We start from the raw sequence: 20,013 nt of genomic DNA, 5'->3' as shown, positions 1-20,013 counted from the left end.
TATTCTACCATTTCTTCACTGTGTCCTTTTTTCCCATCATTTTTTTTTCAAATGGCAAGATGACTTATATTTAGCAACCAAATATCATGTTAACTTGAATAAAACAAGCCAAGGTATTTACATGATTTAGCACAAGTCAATCCAACATGAGGAAAAAAAAAATAATTATTTATTAACAGCAGTTACAATACAAATGTTTCACAATGCTGGAGCACAGTTTCTTCAGTCAGATACAGAAGACATTTGACAGAACATGAGACACTTTTTAAATAAATCAAGTATAAAACTGTTACAAATCTTTGAGAATTAAGCACCTCTATAGGAGATATAATAAATTAGAGAGAACAGTCATAAAAAGTGAGGATTTGAAAATGACTTGCACTGAAAAAATATATATATTTCTTTTTACAAAATATGAACCACAACTGTTTTCAAAATAATGCTGTACTGCAAATAGCCCTGAAGTGTAATTAATGAAGCCATGTAATTCAGACACAATGCCATACTTCACTTGTAATGTAAAGGCAATAATAATAATTTGCTTTATCCATGAATGAAAAAATGCAAAGCACTATTTCTGCTTTACATTACAGGTGAAGTATGGCACTGTGTCTGGATTACACAGATCATGCTATTGGATTGACATATTTTTCTATTTGGAAAGGCTTGGGAGTGAATTGAGGAATTAAATGTAGTTGAAATGTGGCACAGGGTATAGTATATGGACAACACAATGCCTCTTTGCTGGAAAACAATGAAAAATAACTAAACAGATGAACCCTGACATACAACATAGTATATAACAGTCAGGATATAAGGATAGATACCATAACTATATTCACATTATCAGAAAAACAAACAAACAAACAAACAAAAAAAACTCTAAAAACCCAAACTAAACGAGCCCAGTTTCTGAAATCTGTCCTGTGAAAATTTGATCAAAATTAACATTTTGCAAATTTGTTAGATTTAGACTAAAGTGCTCAACTATATAGAATAGCTCTAACAGTTTCATATATAGTAGAATATTGACATTAATGTAAAAGTAATCATGAGTCCTCAATACAAATCTGTAAAGATAAAAATATATAACCTCATAAAAATAGCATATTACATGTGAAGCAATACCCAATGCAAAACCTACAATCATATGTAGAATTTTTTAAAGATCCACCTGTTTTGCATACAAATGTTCAATTGTACACACAAATGTTCACAGCTTACATTAAATTCTCCTGAGCTGATGAATATGAGCTTAAGAACACCATGCTCAGTTCCAAAGGGTATATACCCCAGCTGTGGAGAAGTGGAACTCTGTTCTTTGAAGTAATAGGGCTCCATTTAAAATATTTTGGCCTGATTTGGAGTGGCATTTGTGACCTAGAACTTATCATTCAACACCAGTATTTCACCTCACTAAAGTTCTTGTGACTGAATACTATCAAATCCTCACTTAATACGTTCCAACATCTGGAGCAGGATCTTCTTAGAAGAGAAGAGGCTGATACTACTCATATTATTTATATTAGAAGAACGAATGTTGAATGAGCAGGTGTTTAAAAATGTTTGGCATCATAGAGTTCAAATTCCTAAGGCCAATAGATTGTGTGTAAAATGAGACTCAGGATACATGATCACATCCACACAAAGTAATTGTAAAAATTATTCGAACCAGTGCAGCTTATTTATATGTAAACAGTACTATATATGGATACTAAGTGAATTAAGTTGCATGTAGAAAAACTAGAATAGATAAGAGCTGGTTTTAAAGTTTAGTGTGAGGTCTGATTTGTGTGTCACATTTTGTCAAACATACATTCACTCATTTACACTGAAAAACAAAGGCACTGAGTATTATAATAATTCATGAAGTACACAGAACTGACTCACACGGACAATGCAGGAAATATATACTGGACTGTGCTACAGTTTGCATATTGTTCTAGTATAAAATGCCCATTGATCTGAAGTCTTCCACATCTGTGCTTTGTTTAGAAGTTGTATTCTGCTGCACACTGTTGGAGATATTCTTCATACAGCTTCCTCTGTTTACAGAAGATACATACAAATAAGATTTTGTCAAACAGTGGTAATACATTCAGGAGAATATTCATCTGACAGCTTTACATTAAAACTGACATATTTTCATCTACTGACACAACCATTAAGTCTCTGTGACTTGTTGAAGCATAATAATGACATCCTTTTCACCGCAAACTATCTAGCAATGAATGATAATTGATATTAAGTCGCACCTTTTTGCCTTTGATAACTTCCTGAACATAATCACTGCATTCCATCAGATACTTCTTCTCTTTCTTTGTGAGAGTCTTGCATCCCTGGCTGTTGGATAGAAAATACTCTGTCAAGAGCTGTCAATCAATTGCTGAAACAACTTAAGTGTAAGGGCTGAGACAATATTTTCCCTTTTTTTCTTACATTATAAAAGAACCAATGGAGAGAAACCAATCAGCAATGAAAAATAGTAATAAAAATAAAAGACAGTCAAAAACTATCAATACAATACAATCAATAAAAAAGTGGCCTAAACAGTTTTACTAACAATTTTCATTTAGACACAGGGAAAGGAGAATATACCCCACAGAATCAATCAATTTCAATAAATATATTCAATTACACATATTACATCATGTAAACAAAAATAAAATGAATACGTCCAAAAATCTGTAGACAGCCCTTCTAGTGAGTGATTTCCATTACTTTAATTTGCATACACATTGCCTTAAGGTCACCAGGCTCAATACCAAGTTTCATCTAGAGGGGTATAAATCTCCTGGAGTGATGGAGCTTCATCCAATATATCTGGGATGAATTAGAGTGACATCTGCAATCTAATATTCATCCAACACCAGAATGTGACCTCACTAAACCCACACAAAACATATTGTGTTAGTCCTTCCCAAAAGAGAAAGTCTATATCGTGTACACCAATTATTAAGATTCACATTAAGTTTCACATTTACACAACAGCAAGCATAGTGAAGTCTAAACAGCATTAGAGCGCCATCTTGTGTGAAAAACATTTACACCAGCACTGTGTAGTGACTTCACTTACCGGGCAAAGTACCTGGCGAGAAAAAAGAAAAAGTAGCACATGGCTCCAAAGATGATGACAGAAACTAACTTCCCGTCTTCAGGGATCCACTCCCACAGATACACCACTATTCCCTGGAGTACACACACAGCAAACATGAGTGAGTGTAAATAACATGTTACATTCAATGCTGCACTTTATTTAATTATATGTTTAATATGTCAGTCAGTAGAAGCTCGCGCTACGCCCCACATAGCAACATGCTATAGTGAACTTAACAGAAAATAAAACTGAGCGTTCTATACCAATATAGTGTACTAGTTCGACAGGAAGATGTGAAGTTTATAGTTGAACATAAAGTGTTATATAATGTGATAAACAATGGACTATATGAGTGCATTATATGACCTACACTGTGCAGTACATAGGGTGTAGGGAGTCATTTAAAATTCAGCGTTTGTTTCACTGTGGCTTGAAAATATCACCAATCATCTCACATTTTCAGACAAGCAGAACCATTCATAACCACTTATCCAGTTCAGTGCCGCGGTGGGTCCAGAGCCTACCTGGAATCATTGGGTGCAAGGCAGGAATCCTTCACCGGGCAACACACACATACATTCACTCACACCTACGGACACTTTTGAGTCGCCAATCCACCTACCAACGTGTGTTTTTGGACTGTGGGAGGAAACCGGAGCACCCGGAGGAAACCCACGGGGAGAACACACCAACTCCTCACAGACAGTCACCCGGAGCGGGAATCGAACCCACAGCCTCCACACTACCTGCTGAGCCACCGTGCCGACCACAAGCAGAACCACTTTATTCAAATTCAAGACAAACCAAAATAATTTAGGCAGGGATAAAACATTATCCTCCAAAAACTCTCTCAGAGCACAGGGTCAGTGATCAGATGATCTGCTTGGTAATCAGTGTAAAGAAAAAAAAAAGACAATAGCGTAAGTGTGCTTGTGCTTGGAGCCTCTTACGGAAATAAAACATGTGTGTGAAAAAACACAATTACTGAAGCTTGTATAAAACATATGTATGAATAACTCTTACAGATTCTCTCCTAACAGCAGAGAAATGCATTGGAGGCTAATGTGCAATTTTTCATTAGATTCTATGGCAAATATGCAATTATGCAGCAGAGTATCACAGCATTTTCCTCCTCATTATAAAACTAAAGCCCCTTTCACGCATGCATGAAAATGAGACAGTGTGCTTCTGTGTTATTAAATTTTGTAAGTCACTCTCCAGCACAGGGGGAGGAGCTTTGTATCCATTTTCACATCGATTTACATGAATGCTGTGCTATGAAACCAGACAATCAATCGGCCAAATTGCAACTGCAGTAAAAACGATCACCTGACTGTAAAGCAATGGGACATTATCCCCACAGCAATGCCAGCATATTTTGCTTCACTATAGTGCCACCATCAGGTCTTACGGACTGATTATTTACACCAGAGTAGCGGCAGGGTTTACTACCTGCTGTCCAAGTATCAGGTATCAACAGTAATAACTTAGGAATTCTAAGGGCATGTAAATAAAAATATCTGAACATGTGGGAGGATACCGAAGCAATGTAGAGGACCCTAGCGAGCCCCTCCCCAAGCAGACTTTCCAGATCCTCCAGGGAAAAGGTGGTTAGAATAAAGCTGCTGATGAAGAGCGTGGGGAGAAAGAAGGCCAGAAGTCCACACAGGCAAGTGTTAATGCGGCTGCTCTTATTATAGCTCACGTTAGCCCTGAGGGAACAGACATGAAACTCACAGTACAATGACAAAGCACACATCCAAAATAAACGTCTTCAAAATAAAAGTGTTTTACATATTAAAGAAGTATATCAAAGTAGTATGTACATATTTAACATGAGGAGATTGTTGTCCCATATTATAAAGATTATTTCATGGGTGGCAAAATAATAATAATAATACAAAAATGAGCATACAAATATGGTTCAATTGTAGTGCCAAAGTTGTAAACATTATTACAGCATGTGTAAGTACTGACTTGTCAAAAATAAAATGTTAATATATTAATAAGATATCATTGATTTACCAGGACTACTTTAATAAGAACATGTTATGATTAGCTTAAAGGAGCAATCTGTAGGATATTTACTGTAATTAGTCATACAATGTCCAGGGTGAGTGATGATAGATTAAGGAAACTGTAAAAGCTAAAACACTGCTGCCTCTCATAGCATTGCTAAAGCAGTATATTCTCTTTGGGAAGTGCCCAGTCCAGAGCAGAGCTCTTGTGATCCCACCCTCCGAGGTCCAGCCTGTGATCTCGCCCTTTGTCCCATCATTTTATAGTCCACAGTGTGGCCAGGTTTACAATCAGTGTCTCACAGCCATGAAATGACCAAGTGAACATAGTTACTGTTAAATTTTACCAGACCCAAAAAGCCCTAAAAATCTCCATCAGCAGAGACGGAGTAAAATGAGAGGAAATACTGGCCTTGTGTTTGAAAAGTGGAGGTAGTTTAGATGCAGCAACACTAGCCACAGAACAGAGACAGAGCTGACTATGTTTCTCCTGAACAAGTTAACAGCATATAATTTCTAGAATAAATATAGAAGTACAGATGCCTATGTATAGATTAAAAGGAGAAAACCGATTTATTTAAAGAAAGTGAGGCATAGTGACGTTTGAAAGGTGTCAGGACTGCGTTTTATACAAAGAAGGTGAATGACAACATGATTGAAGGTGTAAATACCATTGTTTTGTTTATAAACCTAGCGCTAGCTTTAGCTTTGAATAGCTGTTTAAGGTGCAAATGAGTATTCAATATGAAGCTGAAAATTAACGCAAATAAGACTCTCAAACAGACCCATTTAAGGTGATACTAAATGCTTGAATACAAACATGATGAACAAGAAGCAAGGATCTGCTTCCTAATATGACATTTATTTATTTATTTATTTATCTATTTATTTACTTATTTTTGTCTTTTCTTGCGTAGGTAGATGTATTAGTGAAATGATGAACACTTTTCTGTGTATATCATGTATAGAACATTCTTCTTAGCTATTACGGTCCAAAGTTCTTAAACTTGTCTCTTGCTTATTCGTTCAGTTTTCTCCAAACTGGCAACCTGGTCGTGTTTCATGTCTGGGAAGGCGGGGGAGGAAGCAGAGGGCACTCTCCACTGTTTTGAAACTGTATTATAGTTCCGATTTTCAACACTTGGTGTCAGTATTGCAGATTGCTCCTTTAACAGTATTTGTAGCATTGCAGTGTAGTGCACAGTAGGGCTGGAAAAGAGACATAGATGTAGTGTTTCTCACCTGTCCTCGTCCAGTTTATTGCTGACGGTAGATGTGATAAGGTCACAATCTTTCTCCAGCTGGTCCAGGGTTTTCTGCACAGCTTGGTTAATGGTCTTCTCTATTGTCTCACACACCTCGTCAATTTGGTTCACGCACCTGCTTGGCTGTATTCACACACACACACACACACACACACACACACAAATACAGAAAATAAGAACACATATAAGAATACAATAGACAGAAATAAAATATAAATATAATGTATACTAAATATATACTATATTTATACTAAAGAAACTAGAGAACTAAAGAAGGATTTGTTTGCAGCCACAAAAACATTGAAGGGGATACTAATGTTGCATACATATTATTGGATCAAAAACACAGCAAGTTATCTCAAAGATACACTCCAGAAAATAACTGCCCGGTACCGGATGTCTTTATACCTCTCTAGCCAATGCTTGGGTTTTCACCTATTGTGACCTGAGGTGCAGCAAAAAATAGTCAAATTCCCAAGTTAGAAGGAGTGTCTGGATACTTTTGCTGATAAGTTTGTAACTGTCATGTAATGAGTACACTCTCATATCTTTGGCTGTTTTTTTTTATTCTTTAAGTACAGACTGAAAAACACATTATGTTTTGTTCTGAATAAATGTCTACATACTCCATCAACCTCTTATTCAAGAAAAATTGCTCCATTATTTCGGTGCTTTAAAAAGGCAGGAGTGTATGTGTAGAGAGAGTCTTGATAGAGCTGTTCTGAAGGAATTCTGTGCTAAGAAACAGAATACTGATACAGCAGCAGCTCAGAGCACAAATGTGCTCTTCCTCTCTCATTCTCTAAAGCACAAAGTGTGTCCCTCAGCTCTCAATGAAGATGTTAACTAAAGCTCTCCCCGCAAAGTCAAAAAGACCCCGAATGTCTCTTAGTATTCATGGTTGAGCACAATTCCTTTAGTCATCTACATACTCAATAATCTGTAGATATTTTCTCTGTCAGTTTTCTGTCCCAAGCCGGCTGCATGTGACTGGACAAACAGGCTTTTAACTTTTCTAGTCACTGTAGTTAACTTTGGTAATAGTGAATAAATAAATAAATATATATATATATATGCCTTACTTTCTGTGGGTTTGGGATGTATATCGTGGGCATTTCAAAACCACATTTGTTGAGTCCTGGACGGCGGCACAGCTCTTGAACGATCTGCATCATCACTCTCTGAGATAAGAAATAAGAAGGGCTCAATTAACTGGTAGAAAACTGCTCCAAAAAATAAAAATAGATCAGGCTTGTTTCCCACCCCCCCATCAGGTCACCTGAGAGACAATCTCTCTTACAGCAGGGAGACTGATGCTGACAGTCCACTTCCTGGTAAAGAATAAACACACACACACTCTCAGTGCCACGCCCACCTGTCTGTCTGTTTCTCGTCCTGCCTCATCAGCCTTACTGAGGTAGAAGCGCAATTTGTCTCCACATTTCTCACTCAACTTCTCCACAATGTTGAGTGTCCGCTTACACAGTGCTTGCCCCATAGGATCGAAAAACACAAAGATCAGATCCGCCTGCTCACCTGAAAATAAAAAGGAAACACAAATCAACATCACTATCCAATACAAACACACCAGCTAGTAGCAGGTTATAGTTGTAGGCAGTGCTAAAGGCGAACATGAGGTATATAAATGAAATCAAAACTATTCAAAATTTAATGTTCGCTGGCTGTCCGTCTTTTCAATATGTACAGACTCTGTAGATTCAACAGCACATGAGAGTAAACAGTCATGGGCCACCTTCTGTTTCCTAATTTCCAGGCATTAAATAAAATGTATTAATTATTGGTATTAGAAAAAAAAATCAAACAAATATAAAACTTTAGAGAAATTCATTTGATTTAAATGTAGGTTGAGTTTCAGCCTTTTATTACAGAGAAACTTTTGATCGTTCCCCACTCTTTGGTACTAAAAAGGCCCTTCATCTTCTGTCATTAATGTGTACTATCTGGCTTTTGGGGATCAAATTTGTTGTTTGCATATCATCTTAAGAGTGGTCTGGCAGAAGTGAACCTCATATATTTAACAGGTCAACCGTGGGACAGTTGGTTTAAGGCAGAAACAATAGGAATTACTGTGCAGACCTCCTTGAGTCAAACATCTTTGATGCTAACAACCAAGAGTCTTCTGTCTCATTACTTTGCCAGTGAAAGACCTTGCAACAACTATGGAATTGCATTGTTTTTTTTTAAAATATATATATATAACTTCAGTTATATAATGTTTCTATATAATTTGGCCTGGAAATCAAATAAAAGAAGGTTTCACTTCAGAATTGTGCACAGTACTGTACATGCTTGCTTTTAGAATTGATTAGTTGTCTTCAATTTCACAGTTGACCCTGTGACCCTGAAATGGTTTACCTGGAAAAGATGATAATGGTGAAGAATTGTGCAGCTACTAAATATAACAGGAGGTATGTCCAGAAAAATGAATAGAGTTTAAAAACTCTAGTAAAATCACTGACAAAACGTAATGACATCCAAATGAAGCTTTAATAAGATTAACATTTACAACGTCTTCTTATGTATTTTACTAGAAACCTTGGTGCAACGGGTAGAGTCATTGTCACACAGCTTCAGGGATCTGGGGTTGGGGGGGTTGAGTCCCAGTCCAGGTGACTGTCTTTGAGGAGTTTGGTGTGTTCTCCCCATGACCGCGTGGGATTCCTCCGGGTGCTCCGGATTCCTCCCACAGTGCAAAAACACATGCTGGTAGGTAGATTGGCTACCAAACATTGTCCATAGGTGTGAGTATGTGAGTGAATGTGTGAGTTTGTGTCGCCCTGCAAAGGACTGGTGCCCCCTCCAGGGTGTGTTTCCGCCTTGCTCCCAAATGGTTCCGGGTAGGCCCTGGACCCACCGCGACCCTGAACCGGATAAGCGGTTAGAGACAATGAATGAATGAATAAACTTAAAGCATGAAAATATACCTTAGTGTAGTTTTTAATATTTGTATCAATTCTGTACATATTACTATACATAAAATACGATAAGAAAGTTTAGCTTTCAGCAAGCAAGATAATGTAAGCTTAATGTAAATAAATATTCATTAACATGGCATATGACTAAACTTTCCTGTCCTTGACGCTGACATATTAATTTTATTTAGCAATTATTATTACCAAACGAGGTGATAGCGCTGTTGACGTCAAAGGGGTAAACCATGTCTCCGTCCACCAGCCCCGGAGTGTCCACAAACGTCACCAGACTGAACTTCTTCTGCTTGGAGGTGGAGATCTCAGCAGACAAGTAGTCCGTGACACCTACAACAGACAACTACAGCCTTACATAACACTGCATTGAGGGACCAGAGTGCTAAAACATCAGGGGCTTTTTACACTGAGATACTTTACACTCAAATATTTCCCTTCTCCTGTAAACTTACTATTTGAGATTCTCTGTCTATCAAAATGTTTGGAGACACTGATTATATTTTGAGCTCATTCAGTAATATATTTATGCGCACCTGTCTGCATATAAAGCCTGTACACACTCAGCAGACACTCTTGAGCAGCTGCACAGGAGCCTAAAATCACCATGCCTGATTCCAAGTATCAGCAATTGGTTGTGGATCTGTGGAACCTGGAGTTGGAGTCAGTACCTACTCTAAACTCTGTAATGTTTTTTGCATATATGTGCAATGATATGTCATTGTACAGTGTATAATGAAATGTGTCTTCTACATTTAACCTTCTGTGGCAGTGAACAAACACACACACACACACACACACACACACACACACACACACACACACACTAGAACACTGGGGGCAGTGAACATGCATACACACACTCACACACACATGGCAGTTGGCAGCAATCCCTGGTGCCAAGGGAACAGCTGGGTTTCTTGGGGGTTTGATGCCTTGCTCAAAGGCACCTCAACTGTGGACTGAGAGAGAAGGACAGTGAGGTTCCCTAACTCCCACCTCCCCCAGTTTTCAAGCCTGTCATGGGAACTGAACCAGCAAATGTCCAGTCCCAAGCCTGCTTCTTTAAACATTAGGTCAAAGCTGATGGTATAAAATTGCGACAATAAGTATTCTGACAGCTCTTTGTAATGTGGAGGGTAACAAAGAATGATGAGTAAACAATAAAACAATAAAACTCAAGCTCAACCCAAATTGTGCTGCAGATACTTGTTGCCTATTATGTGTCAATCCACAGACAGTCAACAATCTAACGGGATGAAATCTACTGAAAAGCAAGAGAAAATGACGAACAATCACGCTCCTTTTTCGTATTGACAATTTCAACAAATAACTATGTTGTTAACCTGTTGAATTCATCACTACATAAAGATCTCTCAGGGGTCCCTGAGAGACACATCTTGTCCGTGCTTGACCAAGCCCACTCAGTGCTATGGCAGGTGGTCTGTTGTCATGGTTACCCACAACAGCTCTTCAACTGGCAGCTTTAAGGCAGAACCACATAAAGCTAGCCAGTGAAGAACGACTGTGAAGCAACGCCCAGCCAGCTCTGTCACAGGGAATCATACACAATGATTGATGATCTGTCTGATAGGTCAGGACCTAGGTCTCAGGACCTAACTTTCTTATGCTTTCAGTGCGTTAGTGAAGAATCAGTGCTCTGAGTATACTCTAAGCCCTGTAAGTGACTCAATGTTGTGGGAGTACCTTTAAGATCTTTACCCTTTAGGGTCTACATGGAGGTCTGTGTTTCAATTTATATTTCTCATAAACACAACACTTAAATATTTATTTAATAATACATTCTACATTTTACAACAGCTAAATTACTACATTTCTACATTACTACTACAGCTGTCTTATTATAGGTGTGTTATATATGTAAATAAAGGGACATCCATCAATCTATCAGGCTATTTCTTAAGATAACCCAGTAGGAAGCCATCTTCAGTATGAATTGGTTGTGATCCAAATAAACCACAAGCATAATAACTAAAATCCTTGCCTTCTTTTTTTACCTTTCAGGAATTAAAGAATGACTCTGAAGAAGTTCTGAAGAAGAAGACACTGAAGTTCTTTCAGTATGACAGCAGGTGGTCATTTTGTACAAACCAGTCCTGTTCCTCTGCTGATTAACATTCTCTGAAGCCGTTCCCACATCACACACTTCTGTCCATTCATTAATCTCTCCCTCTGCAAGTCCACATGCAACACACTACACAAATTACCATGTGTTCCAAAGCTAGCGTCTCTCTGATATTCTCTCCAATCTCACAGTGGTCATCTCTATTCCACAAGCAGCATCTGCACTGACCCTGCAAAGCCATGCAGTGTCAAATTAACCAACATTTCCCCCAGCAGGATGCAAGAGGCACAGCAGAGTCCCTGCGCAAGCACAACTTAAAAATAGCCCTGAAAATAGATTTAGAATCTGATGCGGCCGCTGCATGTGACAGTCTCCAACCTCTGCTCTTTAAGCTGAAAGGTGAAGAGGTAAAACTCTGAGAGGATCCAAGGCACTCAAGTAGTCCGCAGAAGGAAAGGTCAAAGGTTGGGGAAGTGCTGTGTCAAACTTAGTGCGGCACTGCGGCGAATCAGTCACTGTGACAACAGAACGAAGTGTACATTATGACACGGTCAAACCACGCCCATAATTTTGCACCAATCAAAAGTTTAAGAACGATTGCTGGCCACGCCCATTTATTAAATTAAAACATTCTGTACATTTAGTGATGTTAACGTGACGCGTATGCACTGGTGATATGATATACCTGGGAAATTAATTGTTATAATTTCAAAATAGTTTTTCAAGTAACAAGAACTGCAGTATTAATTCTGCCTTAGATTAGTCAACATGTGCAGTTCCCTAACAAATTTTAAGGACACTTTATGCTAATAATGCTTTAATAACGTTTTGAACCGGCAATCTGGCACAATATAAAAAGACATGGTAAAAGGCAAACGTATTTAAGAGTAATACATGCATTTATTAATGTCTTAACTGGTATTGGAAAAAGATATATTTTTTTTAATTTGATTGAGTGTTAAAAGTGAAATTGTTTTCCAACTTAACTAATGAAGGACATGCAGTTTTTATGTATATGGGGATGCACATGAGTAAAAATCTTTCTTATTAACTACTTAACAGGAAAACTGGTAAAATGTTAACTTATCTACAACCTAACCATTAAAAAGTCATAAAAAACCAATGACTTAAGTAGTGTATACCGGCAAACAATTGGTTTACACAGCATTGAGGTTTTGAACAGACCAAACTCAAGGCTTTCGCTGCATTGCATTTGTCTGAAAGGAAGAATTTGATCTGAGTTGGTGTGAGATCCTGTCATGATTTTAAGGCAAATCCTGTGTCCTTTGCAGCAGTGTTGTGGGCAGATATCCATATCGCTTTTTTGATGTAAAATATGAGTGTCCTGTGCTCTCATTATTTACTCCCTCTCTCTTCTCTGACGTTCAGCTGTTGTCAATGGGAGTGACTCACTCTCGCCCGATCTGCACTGGATGAACCCACTGTGCCCACTGAATACTGACAGCACAATCACTGTGCAGATAGTATTCAAGATGTGCTTTGACACACCCAGAACCTAAATCCAGAACATGCATCTCTTACACAGCCCAATCAAAAGAATCAAATAATTAAATCAGTGAATCATAACAACAGACCTTAAACTCGATAAGGTTAGCATTTTTTATAATCATAGCTCCTAGCCTTGTCTGGGTTTTACATGTGCACAATGACGCCAAAGTAACCGGCTATAATAAGCCTGATTGCTGATGAATATGAATAAGATGTTCCATACTTCGCAGCCTGGAGTAGCTAAAATGAACTGTAAACACACAGCTGTGACTCAGTATCAGGTATTAGTCATAGCTTCTAGCGTCATTATATACTCTGTGGACTAATACTGGCACAGTTGAAGCCAACATTAAACAAACAGGAGATTATACATTTAATCCCTCTCACAATCAAGCATTAATCAGTGCATCATGGCTAACAGTATCATATACTCTCACAATAGACTAACATTGAAACAGAGAGAAGATTGCACATTATATTATACATTTAAGTCTTCACCAACTGGCATTAATATTAGCAACACAGCTTTCAGTGTCATTATATATTCATTTGATATATCCCCACTCTAAACTGTTTACAGATAGTAAAAATCAACATGGCATTACAACATTTCCACAGTGTCTTCCCTCTCTCAACACTTTTTCCATTCATCCAAGAGTTACTTATTTGTACTGTTACAGCAACATGTGTCTTGAAAAGTCAGAAACACGATGAGGCAAAATTAGCCTTTCCCCATCTGGTCTTTCTTCAATATCTGACACTGAAAAACAACTTCACAAACATGACATGGCCAGTCAAATTCCATTTTCTGGAAAGACACTACATATACGTGAATACAGAAGAGAGCAGACAGCCCATATATAAGACAGCCTCAGACTCCTATAAGCCCTCCCACTCTAGCGTGACCACAGGCATGATTCGAGAGCAACAGACCTTAAAAAACAGCAGCCCACAAAAAGACAAATGGACAAACACTGTATGATAAAACCTCCATAAAGAAATGTTCTAGAACATGGAAACATTATAGAACTGTAAAATATCACACACTGCAGCACTGAGCAGATGTTGTATCTGTGGTTCTGTTGTTACTGGGAAACTTAATTATACAATGTTGACAAAGTCCTACCTTTAAACTCCAGAAGTGGTCGGAAATGTGGGTAAAGGTGGAGAGTGGCATTCCCCTGTGAGGATGAGAAAAGAGAGAGAAAACCGTGACCATGGGGGAAAAAAAGAGTGATGGCAACATTGCAAATGAAAAGTGATGAAGAAAAAAAAGCACTCTGCACGTATGGCGTGAGATACTGGGCCCAGCTATAGGGAGCCTCCCTTCTCTCTCTCTCTCTTTCTCTCTCTCTCTCTCTCTATTTGCCGGGGGCTTTGCTGCAGCTCTTCCTCTCCGGTCCTCTAGCAGTGTGCTTTAAGCCCTTCCTCTATCAGGCACATAATCTCTTTAAACCACTCCTTTAGTGCCATTACATTATTCACCTAACTCTATTTACATACAGAGATACAGAAAGACAGAGAGAGAGTGTGAGTGAGTGAGAGAGTAAGGAAAAAGGGAGAGAAAGATGTGTGCTGCAAAATATGCCACATACTGTGGCTTTAAGACAACTCCCACCCAGAACAAGCCATTGCTATCACAGACAACTCTATCTCTATCTGTCTTTCTCTCTCTCTCTCTCTCTCCTATAGCTCTATAGTGTAAGAAAAACCAGCAGTTCTCTTTACTTTTTATTTCTATATTTCTAAATATTTTATCTATTATATTGTACAATTGTCATACTCTGTTTTTTTTCACTTCTTTAATATTTCTCTATTTTCCATATACTGTTTCTGTAAAGCAATTTGCATTGTCATTGTGTACGAAAGGTGCTCTATAAATAAACATGCCTCCCCTAGCTTTCTCTATATCCAAGTGTATACAACCTGAGATGATGCTTAATCAATGAAAGAAAGCAGAGAATGTCACTGATATATCTGACTCAGGACGATGTACAGCACCCATGGTAAGTAATGTGTTACCTGTGCTGTTCAGTTGTCGACTAGATAATACATACATGGCTATAAAACTCACACAGTTCACAGCATAACTTCTTACAAAATCTTGACTGGAATTACAGCAATCTTATAAGCAGTGTAGTAATACTTATATATATAGATATATATATGTAAACTAACACTACTTATCACTGAAATTGTAATGCATGAAGTATACATTTAAGCTTAAGGTCTATTCTATAACTCCTCTAGCTCCTCATATTGTAATCTACAAGTACCAAACCACCCATGTTTCACCAACATTGATTATAGTTTGGGGATATATTGTGAAGTTCATCTGAAAATGCTCAAATGAATGGGCTTTTATATGAAGTCAGTAATATTCTAGTGACTTCAGATAAAACACTGCATAAAATAATGAATTCACCAAGTTTATCTGAAATTATGTTACTTACATTAACCGTGTAATTTAAAAAATATATTGTATTTTATTTCAGAAATAACTATCAACATATCACTGTTAATATAATGCCCACTAATCCAAAAAGAAGTTTGAATATTTTGTAAAGAAAATGAATGTGTCCAACTCACAGAAATATTACCAGGCTAAAAAGACATATGTGGCAATAACAACGGCTATTATTAAAGTGTTATAACAAAGGAAACTAAAACAGGGAGTCTGTACTTACGGTCAGTGATTCTCTTTTCCTGCCACTGGTTATGAATGTGAAACCTTGTGTTTCTATGGCAACACCTGTCTTTTGAATGTGCTCCTCCACGTACCTGAAATATTATAAATAATAATAATACAATAATATTTATATTAGTTTTTATAATTAATAAAATTAATAATTTTGCTATGAATACTAATCCTAATACTAATAATAACAATGATATGTGGAAGTATTTTAAAGACAGCCAAACAAAGATGATGATTAACATGTTTGATAATTGATTTAATAACATTCCAGCATTATATAAAAAGTACATCCATACTCAAAATAGGCTATTTCCATCTCAGTAAGCAATCGGGCATCTGCCCCAAAATTAAGAAGGCATTAAGTTAACTGTATTTTAGTATGTGCTTTTAATCAAAGACTGTTATTACAAACCTTATTTTCTGAAAATTCCTAAGAGCATAATAAAAACTGAAATCTGTTATATTTTAATTTACTAGAACATGTATTTAACAGACAAAACATTTTTCAGTGGCCGCCAATATAAACATGGTGCTCCTGGAACAGAAACAGATGTCATCTTGACTGCAGCATATGTCTCTCCAAAATACCAATGCAACCCCTGACCCGTGGTACCCTTCATTATCATGGGCATTGATGTCCCTATGCCACCTTAGAAGCTGGTTTGTGCACTTTTCTTTGGTAAAAGTCTGGAGAGGGTCATTTTCATCTTAGGAACATAGAATCCAATGTCTGTTTTTTTTTCCCCAAAAACAAGATGAATTGTGGACTCGTCTGGCCACAGAACACATCTCCACTATCTTTCGGTCCATCTCAGATGACTTTGGTCACAGAAAACTCAGCAGGGTTTCTATACAAAATCTGATGCAGTGGTGGACTGTGACAAATTACAGTGGTTTTCCAAAGTACTCCTGAGTCCATGTGGCTACATTTATCACATAAGCATGATGATTTCTCATTCAGTGCTGCCTGGGGACTTGAATCTAATGTTCATTCAGCAGCGATTTCTGGCCTTGCATAACACTGATTTCTTGAATCACTTGACAACATTAAATACAGATGGTGAAAGACATTAATTCTTTGCAATCTTCCAATGAAAAATGTTTCGTTTAAACTATTTGGTAATATTTTCATGACGCTGGGCATAAAGTGGTGAGCAACAACCTAGTTGTGTTTACAAAGACTGAGCCTTTTATGAAAGCTCTTTTTAAATGGTTCATAGTCACCTGCATATATGCTTGAAAACAGAGTGACATTAATTTTCTATTAACTTTCTCACAAATATTCACACCTGTCCAAACTTTTTCTGGAGTGTGTAGCAGGTTTCAAATGATCAAACTGTAAATTTGTTTATGTTTATGAAACACAATTAAGTTGGTCAGTGAATACATTGGAAACATTTCCTTTGTACATTTATCAGTTAAATAAAGAAAATGAACAAAACACATTCATAATTCACTGCATTTTGCATAATGCCTCAACATATCTGGAAATGGGCTTTGTACATGGTGGCATGGAAAGCAATAGTCAGTGTAAAGATAACACTTCAGTACATAATAATAAGAGTTGTTACCAGTTAATAAAGGAGCTTTTCCCAGCAGAGTGGTTCCCCATAATCATAACTATTATCTTCTTTCGTGGTGGCAGCAACCTCAGCCCCAGATTGGAGGCTATTTTCACAAGGCCTGCAGTACGCACACATGCACACACACACACACACAGGCACACACAGACACACACAGACACACAGACAGAGAGAGAGAGAGAGAGAGAGAGAGAGAGAGAGAGACAGAGACAGAGAGAGAGAGAGAAATAAAGAGAAAACCTTTTATGAGTTACCTAGAACAATTCTGTCACTTTTACTTGCTTTAAAATGGTGGTCACGTGGTCACTTTGACAATTAATCAAATTAATCAAACAAACAATTAAGTGTATAAGAAAGTCTATCAAAAACATGGTATATAAATAGGACTGAATAATACAAAAAATAACATTATGACATGATAATTGATAACCATAACAGAACTACTTGAAAGAAAATTGTCTTATGTTATCCCGACTGACTCCTACAGGCTAATATGTTAATCCTAATGTGAGAATATGTGATCACATGCTATAGTCTTGACACATACAAACAATACAATTAAATTAAATACAAATAACAACATTGTACACTGTGATGAAGCTGACACTCTGTGCACTGGAGAGTTGCGTAACATTTGCTCAACACATTGAGGCCTCAATATTGCACTGGAGTAAAGAATAATAATTATGAGTTAGACATTAACTCGAGTTGTACTGCAAATCTAAGAAGACAGAGTCATATCAGATTATTATGATATCTCTTTTCTTACACTCACTGTCAAGTTTCAGAGCTCCATTTGTAGTTCTACAATTACAGACTATAGTCCATCTGTTACTCTGCATAATTTTGCCCCATTTTACTCTTCTTCAATGCTCAGGGCCCCTACAGGACCACTACAAATTTGGGTGGGGGATTATTATTTGGCGCTACAGTGATGCTTATGTGGTGGTAGTGTCTTAGTCTGTGTTGAATTATATAAATGAATCAGACACAGCAGTGGGTGTCCTGACCATTTAAGTGTGAAATAGGGCAAAAAGTATGCAGGGCAACACATTAACTACAGTCTGAACTGTAGAACTACATTGTGGTCCAGTACAGTCAGTGGGGATTCAAGACTTGGACTGAACTGTGCTAGGGAGTGATACTTTGAACAAATCTCAGATTTGCTAGACTTGTCTGAACAACAATTCATAGACTTCAGTTCAGCAGGACTTTACGTATACCCTCCAGCACAAACAAGCATACAGAAATAAATATCCTGACTACTTCAACACTACTACCCTGCCTCTACTAATGTAAGAATCCCTCATCATATCCAAACCTTCTCAATATAATCTGTGGAGGCAGAAATATAATGAAAACCAAATACGGCCTTTGGGAACAGAAACATAAATACAGATTAAGACGGTGTATAAAGTCTTACTCATTTTAAGTAGACAACAGGGAAATGTTGGATATGGGGAAAAAACTGTTTCATTTTGTGGAAAAGAAAAGCATATAAATATATAGGTGAGGTAAGATAGATAATGTTAGGCTACAATTTGAAGGGAAATTAGGGTAAGACACAATTACAGACAGATACATTTAAATATTCTTCCAATATTCTCGGTACATTTTTGTCAGTATTCAAATGGTAGACTGAACCCTTTTATACTATAAACTTTAAAATGAATGTTTTGTGACAACTCGCATGTTACATAATCTCATATGTTATTATCTCATAAGTTATTTTCTAATAAGACTAAAGTATCTGAAGCCCCCTGAATGAATGGCTGCCGGTATATCCTCGTCTCCTAGCACTTCTGACACTAAATATAAAACAAATCACGAGGAACTCCTAATTCATGAGGAGTCAAAGCCACTGTTATACAGACAATCACAAGTTTATAAGACAACTTTAAGGTTTCATGTTTCACTATTGCATAAGAGCCAAGTGAAGGGGACTCGGTGCTTAAACATTTGGCAGAGGCTCAAAGAACCCCCTGCTCCCTATGTAGTGTACTGTGTAGGTCATGAAATAAGGGCCATGTCAGTTTAAAAGCTAACAGTTTGTCCAAGAACGTGACAATTATTTTTTAGACATACGTGCTATGACTCCGTGTACAATTCACAGGTCGCTATTCCCGTATAGGAACCTTAGTTTAATAAACCTCCGCTGTACACTATTCAGGGATTAGAGAGAATTTGGAACAGGACCACAGAGAACAGCCTCCTGAGTGTGTGTGAAACAGACCGGCAGGTGTGTGCGCATATGTGTGTTACCGTTGTCGTTGTTGTCCACATACACACTGTGGCACTCTCTGAGGATCCTCTCGCTCGGTGTTATCATCGCTGTGTCCAGGGTATTGGCCACTGAGCGCCCTTTTCTTGAGCCCGACATTTTGATCACAACCAGAACTAAAGAGAATCCAGGGGAACGGGGGACCGGTTACATTGCTGCACCAGAGACTCACAAATCAGAGAGGCTCTGTAGCGCCGCCCAGCGGACACAGCCACAAAACACAGATATTTAAACGAATGTTCAGCATTGTGTCCTGAGTTGTTTGGAGCTAAAGTCCAGCCCTGCTGAATTGACGTAGGGTGAAGACTGGACATTTTAAAATATTCTAAAAGAAGAAAGTGTTCTTCCAGTTTGGAATGATAAAGCGACCGAATACACAGACAGCGAGCATATATCGGTCCACTGGCACATTACTGGTCCAATACCGCACCGCTCAGATTACTGTCCTGTGTACAGGATTTGACTTATTTTTAGTCTCCTCAGACAGATTTTAAATTCACGGAGACTTTTATTCTGGAAAACAAACTAATA

General features: G+C 37.7%; 1 protein-coding gene across 1 annotated transcript; it reads right to left on the bottom strand.

Moving 5' to 3' along the window:
• Positions 1-190: 190 nt before the first annotated feature.
• On the bottom strand, positions 191-19,692 carry LOC136679005 (uncharacterized). The gene is made up of 12 exons (XM_066657244.1): positions 19,464-19,692; positions 17,190-17,301; positions 15,608-15,701; positions 14,047-14,101; positions 9,518-9,658; positions 7,756-7,916; positions 7,463-7,561; positions 6,358-6,503; positions 4,638-4,809; positions 3,077-3,189; positions 2,256-2,343; positions 191-2,045 (listed from the first exon to the last, which is right to left on the bottom strand). Exons 1-12 carry the CDS (start codon positions 19,579-19,581, stop codon positions 1,992-1,994), a joined length of 1,353 nt encoding a protein of 450 aa, XP_066513341.1. The 5' UTR covers positions 19,582-19,692; the 3' UTR covers positions 191-1,991.
• Between the last annotated feature and the right edge of the window lie 321 nt (positions 19,693-20,013).

The sequence above is a fragment of the Hoplias malabaricus genome, chromosome Y (assembly GCF_029633855.1).
Source record: "Hoplias malabaricus isolate fHopMal1 chromosome Y, fHopMal1.hap1, whole genome shotgun sequence".
Classification (NCBI taxonomy): Eukaryota; Metazoa; Chordata; class Actinopteri; order Characiformes; family Erythrinidae; genus Hoplias; species Hoplias malabaricus.
The sequence above is the reverse complement of the archived record's forward strand: the minus strand, read 5'-3'. Positions and strand labels throughout refer to the sequence as shown.